Here is a 7,943-nt window from a genome sequence, read left to right on the forward strand (position 1 = left end):
TGTAATTATTTTTAACTAGGTAGCTATTAAATAGTTATTAAAGTAGTTATTAACTATTAGATAGCTATTTTACCTGGTTAAAATAAATACAAAGTTGCCTGTAAAATAAATATAAATCCAAAAATAGCTACAATATAATTATAATTTTATATGTAGCTATATTAGGGGTTTATTTTACAGTAAGTATTTAGCTTAAATAGAATAATTTATTTAATAAGAGGTTAATTTATTTCGTTAGATTTAAATTATATTTAACTTAGGGGGGTGTTAGTGTTAGGGTTAGACTTAGCTTTAGGGGTTAATACATTTATTATAGTAGCGGTGAGGTCCGGTCGGCAGATTAGGGGTTAATACTTGAAGTTAGGTGTCTGCGATGTTAGGGAGGCAGATTAGGGGTTATACTATTTATTATAGGGTTATTGAGGCGGGAGTGAGGCGGATTAGGGGTTAATAACTTTATTATAGTAGCGGTGAGGTCCGGTCGGCAGATTAGGGGTTAATAATTGTAGGTAAGGTAGCAGCAACGTTGGTGGCAGGCAGATTAGGGGTTAATGAATATTATGTAGGGGTCGGCGGTGTTAGGGGCAGCAGATTAGGGGTACATAGGGATAACGTAGGTGGCGGCGGTGTGCGGTCGGCAGGATTAGGGGTTACAAAAATTTATTAGAGTGGCGGCGATGTGGGGGTCTCGGTTTAGGGGTACATAGGTAGTTTATGGGTGTTAGTGTAGTTTAGAGCACAGTAGTTAAGAGCTTTATGAACCGGGCGTTAGCCCATAAAGCTCTTAACTCCTGACTTTTTTCTGCGGCTGGAGTTTTGTCGTTAGATTTCTAACGCTCACTTCAGCCAAGACTCTAATACCGGCGTTAGGAAGATCCCATTGAAAAGATAGGATACGCAAATGGCGTAGGGGGATCTGCGGTATTGAAAAGTCGCGGCTCCAAAGTGAGTGTTAGACCCTTACCTACAAGACTCTAAATACCAGCGGTAGCCCAAAACCAGCGTTAGGAGCCTCTAACGCTGGTTTTTGACGGCTAACGCCAAACTCTAAATCTAGCCACAAGTAAACAAAAGGCAGCAGAATAAATCAACCTCCCAGTGGGGAACAGCCCTTTATAAGGGTGTTTCCTTTACCTGGTTTAAATAGACATTGTGCTGTGATATTGTTTTCCACTTACTGTGTTCCCAATTACTTGTTATAGTAGCTGCAGAGTATGAATGCATGGAAAATAGATCCTTTAGATTTATTGTTGCAAATGAAATAGTTTTTTTTTGCAGCTTGAAGCCTTAATCCATTTTTCTCAAGATTATGCGTTTAAAAATGGGTTGAACCTGCAGAAATAGCAGACATATATCTATATCACTATACATTAAGGCCTCCTTATCTTAATGCTCTACCTTTACCTAAAAAGAGCAATTGAGAAGGAAAATTGCATTTCCTCCCCCCACTGTGAACGTATTAATATTAAGATAATAAGTTTCTGCCTATTGTTTACATAGCTTTTCTATACATAATACTAATGTATTAAAAGTGTCCCTTTAAATACCATGCACTATTATCTGCTTCTTGCCTAGAATAAAGTGCACTGAAAAATCCCTTTAACTAAAGTCATCCACTAAATTATTTTGTGTAAGAATTATTCTGTATATAAAAAAATAATAATAAATGCCTTTACTTTTATGAAGCACTAAAGGGACAATGAAGCCAAATACTCTTACGATTCGGATAGAAGACTTTTTAATTTACTTCTAGTATCAAATTTACTTTGTTGTCTTGGTATTCTTTGTTAAAAAGCATATGCAAAACAATTGTTAAGGTTACCAACGACCTACTTACAGCAAAATCAAAAGGCCACTTCTCTCTGCTTATCCTCCTTGATCTGTTTGCAGCCTTTGATACTGTTGACCACCCTCTTTTGCTCCAAACCCTCCTCCAATCCTTGGCATTTGTGACACAGCCCTCTCGTGCTCCTCTTCCTACCTGTCAAACCGTACCTTTAGTGTAGCCTTCTCTGGGCCCTCCTCTGCCCCATCACCACTTTCTGTTGGAATACCGCAAGGCTCTGTCCTCTGTCCCCTTCTCTTCTCAATCTATACGTCATCATTAGGTTCCCTAAGTCCTATGATTTCCAATATCATTTGTATGCTGACGACACCCAAATCTACTGTACTTCTCTGCACCAGACCTAGCTCCTTCCTTGCTAACCCGTGCCACTAACTGTCTTTCTCACATCTTTTCCTGGATGTCCTCTCACTACCTCAAGCTAAATCTCTCCAAAACGGAGCTCCTTATTTCCCCCCCTTCTTCCAAAATCTCCACCCCAATCTCATAACTGTTGAGAACTCTATCATTACAATGGCCAATCCAAGAAAGAGCCACAGCACCTACTTATGCATCCAAATGTAGATTTATTGTGGAGACATCACAATGTACAGAAACGTTTCGGTTAACAATAGACCTTAATCATGTTATAACATGATTAAGGTCTATTGTTGACCGAAACGTTGTTTCTGTACATTGTGATGTCTCCACAATAAATCTACATTTGGATGCATAAGTAGGTGCTGTGGCCTCTTTCTTGGATTGGCCATTACTTTGAAGGATTTGTGTAGGATCCTTGCTGCGTGCACCTGGATGTTGACTGTGAGTGCTGGGCAATTGTTTGTTTTAACTCTATCATTATCCCTACCCCGCATGCCCGATGTCTTGGAGTCACATTTGACTCAGATCTTTCTGCTTCCATCTTAAAAACATCTCTAAAATTAGACACTTCCATACACAAGACACAACTAAGATTTTAATCCACTATCTCATCCTTTCCCGCCTCGATTACTGCAACTCTGAGCTCTCTAGTCTCCCCACCTGCCGCCTAGCTCCATTACAATCCATAATGAATGTCTCTGCCAGACTCATCTTCCTTACACGTCGCTCTTCATCTGCTGCACCTCTCCGCCAATCCGTTCACTGGCTTCCTCTTGCCTCCAGGATTAAACACAAAATTCTCACTCTGACACACAAAGCCCTCAACTGCACTGCTCCCCCCTATATCTCAGACCTTGTCTCCAGATACTCTCCCTCCCATCCCCTTCGCTCTGCTCATGACCTCCTACTCTCCTCCTCTCTTGTTACTTCCTCACATTCCCATTTACAGGACTTCTCCAGACTGGCTCCCATCTTGTGGAACTCTCTGCCTCACTCCACAAGACTCTCCCCTAGTTTTGAAAGCTTCAAGCACTCCCTAAAGACTCTACTGTTCAGGGATGCTTACAACCTACACTAACCTTTCTTTATACCATTGCCTCTCCTCCATTGCTATCCCCTGAACCCCCTTAGCATGTAAGCCTAAGAGTCCAGCTGTTTGTAGATCACCTTCTTAAGAGCTGACTACAACAGTGCGACTCTTCGCAAGGCCCTCTACCCATTTGATCCATATAATTGTTTTGTTGTACTCCGCATTTGTTTATAGCGCTGCGGAATCTGTTGGCGCTCTACAAAAAAACAATAATAATAGGTAGGCTCAGAAGCAGCCGTGCACTACTGTGAGCTACCTGCTGGTTGGGTGCTACACACATATTCCACCTGACTATAACTATGTGTTTAACCTCCTTGAAGGGCTAGTTATTCAATCTATAGTGAAAAAGAAAAATATACATTAGAGAAACTTATTGGTGTACTTTTATACTTTTCTCCAGAACGTCTTGTTATGTCTACAATTCACAAAAGTTATGAATTTGAACTGTAACAAAAAAAAATGTTTTAAATCTTCCACCAGTTTTACAGCTTGTTACATTTTGGCTGCTTTTTTGTTTAAGAGAGAACATAAACACACAGTATATAATTATGCTACATTACTGCAATAAAGTTGTACCAATTCATAGACTGGCGCATTTATATGTAGCAGAAAAACAGGATAAGGAAATGAAACAACGGCGCACAATATTTTTTATTATAATAATAACAATAACAATGTGTAGCATAAATAATCGTACAAATAATATCTTTCATTGAAAGTACACGTCTGCCTATAAGGCATAAACATATAATTCAATACAAAAAACACCCAAATACAATAGACGCTAAGCAGATGGAACGATTGTGTAATTCTGTACATAACAAAGATAGGCAAATGTTTTGGCGCATTCCTTAAACAGCATTAAATCGAATGTTTACCGAAAATTTGTCATTCATTATAGTGATGAACATTAACTTTCCATATAACAAAATTAGCATTTGAATATTGAATGTGTGATTGAAAAAATTTGAATATCAAAATTAGAATCTTGATTTCTAAAGATTTTAACGGTTGAATGTTACATACAAATATAAACATTCTATAAACCAAAAATGAGACATGGAAGTCCATATTAAAGGGACACTTAACCCAAATTTTTTTCTTTTATGATTCAGATAGAGCATGAAATTTAAGCAACTTTCTAATTACTCCTATTATCAATTTTTCCTCATTTTCTTGCTATCTTTATTTGAAAAGGTAGGAATGAAAGCTTTAGAGCCTGCCCATTTTTGGTTCAGAACCCTGGATAGTGCTTGCTAATCGGTGGCTACATTTAGCCATCCAATTACCAAGCACAACCTAGGTTCTGAACCTAAAATATGCTCCAAAGCTTTAATTCCTGCTTTCAAATAAAGATACAAAGAGAACAAAGAACAATTGATAATATGAGTAAATTAGAAAGTTGCTTAAAATTGCATGCTCTATCTGAATCGTGGAAGAAAAAAATTGGGTTCAGTATCCCTTTAAACTTTAAATAGAAGGTATAATTTTAAAAAATCCAATTTACATGAGGGCATATCTAAATAGACTCAATACTGTGCATGTGTCTAAAGAACTGAACAGCAGTGTTACAAACATTGTTGTGAACACAACTGTCATACAGTGCTCATGACTTGTAAGTGTGCTCTCAAAGGATATCAAGTGAGAGGTAAATCTTGATCTTTTTTTTAGTACTAATCTCAATGTGGACCAAAAAAGGTTTTAACAATAATTCAATAGAAACATTAGAATGTCAAGGGGAACATTTGTGCTATAATTCTGAAGACAAAAAATAGACATTCACCCATCACTAACATAATATAAAGAACTATTTCACCAGTACAAATACATGCTCTAAAGCAACTGGCATTTCTTAGAAACAGCTAAATGTTCCTGTTAATTCACAGTCAATAAATTATGCTACTCGAGACATTTCTGGCAAAAGACGAGATTTTATGCTTTTCTACAAATAAAACTGGCTATACATTTGGGGATGAAAAAACGATGAACTCATTTGTATATGATGCTTGAAATTAATTCAGCTTAAAACGCAAAATGGAAAACTGTGTCGTGCATTTATACTGAACAGATCTTTCATTTTATTGGAACAAATCCACTGTTTAATGCAAATACTTAAAGGGACATGAAACCTAATTTTTTTTCTTTCATGATTCAGATAGAGAATACAATTTTAAACAACTTTCAAGTCTACTTCTTTTATCTATTTAGCTTTATTCTCTTGGTATCCTTTGTTGAAGAAGCAGCAATGATTTAATGGGAGCTCTCTGAATTCATTAGATGAGCCAATAACATGAGGCATATATGTGCCGCCACCAAATAGCAGCTCCTGAGGTATCCCTTTAAAGGATATCAAGAGAACAAAACAAATTAGATAATAGAAGCAGATTAGAAAGTTGTTTAAAATCACATGCTCTATCTGAATCATGAAATAAAAAAAATTGGGTTTCGTGTCCCTTTAAGAGTTTTTTCCTGTCTGATGATCTCCACGCCCAGTGAAGGGGTCTCCTGCTTAGATAATGGGTGATGATTTGTATGACATGAACATTCCATTCTCAACGTTCTGTGCAGGTGATGTGTTTGGGTGCAGTGAGCATGCACAGAATATTTACATATGCCTCTGAGACTAATACATTTTGCTAGATGTATGGTTACTAATACAAGTATAATGCAAATCTATTTAAAAGTGAAATGCACTCGTGCACGTATTAGCTTTGGTCACTTTGATATTCTGCACTCAGAGGTAAATACCAATACAAGAAATAGATTGGAGGCAAACTGTCAGTTCCCTTTTAAAGCTTGTTTTTTGTTAATATGAATCATTCCAATAGCACAAACAAGGAAACAATCATGACCTGGCTTAAGGGACATGTAAGTTGTACATTAATATTAATGCGTCCCTTCTGTTGTAATAGGAAAATGCAGCTTTATCCAAAAAATGCTTGTTTAAAACAATGAATATTTACTTATGGGATCGGCTCCTCATCCAATACCTATCATTGGCTTTTTTTTTTTTTTTTAAAGGACAGTGAAGTCAAAGTATATGATCAAATTTGCTTTGTTTGTTTGGTATCCTTTGTTAAAGTGTAAACCAATGTTGGCTTATCTATGTAGGCTTAGGAGCATGCATGTGATCTGGCAGCAGTGTTTGCAACCATGTATAACATTGATATAAACATTGTTGCACAGCTCCTATTAGCCTACCTAGGTTTATTCTTCAACAAAGGATACAAAGCAAATAAAGCAAATGTTGTCAATAGAAGTAAATTGGAAAATTGTATCAAATTGCCTGATCTATCTTAATCATGTGTTTCATTTTGGCTTTTACTGTCACTTTAATTTTCTTTATACATATCTGCTCCCTGCACCCAATCAGAGGTTGTATAAGTGAATAATGTACCTATTGTATACAGTTTCTGATTGGCTGTACAATAACAGAGCATACCTGTATAAGACAAAAACATGGGCAAGGTCAGGAGCAAACAGTGTAAAGTAGCTGCATGTAACTGCATAACATCTTTGCACTGATACATTCAATGTCTTTAACCCTTTAATGCCATTGTTCCTCTAATCCAGCTGGCCTGTATCCCATAATTCCATGCTTTCAGCAGCATCTCTTGTAAACTGTCCCATTGGTTACAATTTTATGTTTCTGGATCTTTTTATGTAGACTTGAGAGTTTACATCAGGAATAGGTTTGGCTGAGCTGCTTGTAAATGAAGCAAGAGAGCGACCTGCAAAACAAAAATAAAGAGTGTGCATGAGAATAGGAATTATCGGTTGTATGCATTATTTAACCCCTTGATGACTAAAGAGGGGGAAAAAACAACTAAATAATGATTCAAAACCAATTGTACCCATAAAAAAATCATGAAATTCAACATATTTATAGTTGCATTAGAACTACTTAAAAAAATAAATGTTTTAAATGCATTTAAACCTTTAATTTCATTGGCAAAAACTGCATCCTTTTAAATGTTGTTAAAGCTCTGCATTTTATACTGGGTGCCACCATCTTGTAGCAGTTGTATTGTTGCATCCTGTGATCAAGTTACTGCCATTTTGACAGCTGTGCCTTGCATTTTTGTTTCAAGATGTCAGCTCCCAGTGTAAACACACATATACAGTATATGTACACACACACACACAAATACAGTATATGTACACACACACACACACATATACAGTATATGTACACACACACACACACATATACAGTATATGTACACACACACACATATACAGTATATGTACACACACACACACACATATACAGTATATGTACACACACACACACATATACAGTATATGTACACACACACACATATACAGTATATGTACACACACACACACACATATACAGTATATGTACACACACACACACATATACAGTATATGTACACACACACACACAAATACAGTATATGTACACACACACACACACAAATACAGTATATGTACACACACACACATATACAGTATATGTACACACACACACACACATACAGTATATGTACACACACACACATATACAGTATATGTACACACACACACACACAAATACAGTATATGTACACACACACACACAAATACAGTATATGTACACACACACACATATACAGTATATGTACACACACACACACACAAATACAG

The 7,943-nt window shown here is 36.7% G+C and overlaps 1 protein-coding gene across 1 annotated transcript in view; it reads right to left on the reverse strand.

The window, feature by feature from the left end:
* Positions 1-4,611: 4,611 nt before the first annotated feature.
* LOC128636281 (extracellular tyrosine-protein kinase PKDCC-like) overlaps positions 4,612-7,943 on the reverse strand; it is a 33,916-nt gene continuing 30,584 nt past the window's right edge. The window contains exon 7 of the mRNA XM_053689319.1: positions 4,612-7,024. Within this exon, the coding sequence (XP_053545294.1) occupies positions 6,927-7,024 (98 nt within the window). The 3' untranslated portion in view covers positions 4,612-6,926. The remainder of the gene's footprint in view (positions 7,025-7,943) is intronic.

The sequence above is a fragment of the Bombina bombina genome, chromosome 1, assembly GCF_027579735.1.
Source record: "Bombina bombina isolate aBomBom1 chromosome 1, aBomBom1.pri, whole genome shotgun sequence".
NCBI classification, from domain to species: Eukaryota; Metazoa; Chordata; class Amphibia; order Anura; family Bombinatoridae; genus Bombina; species Bombina bombina.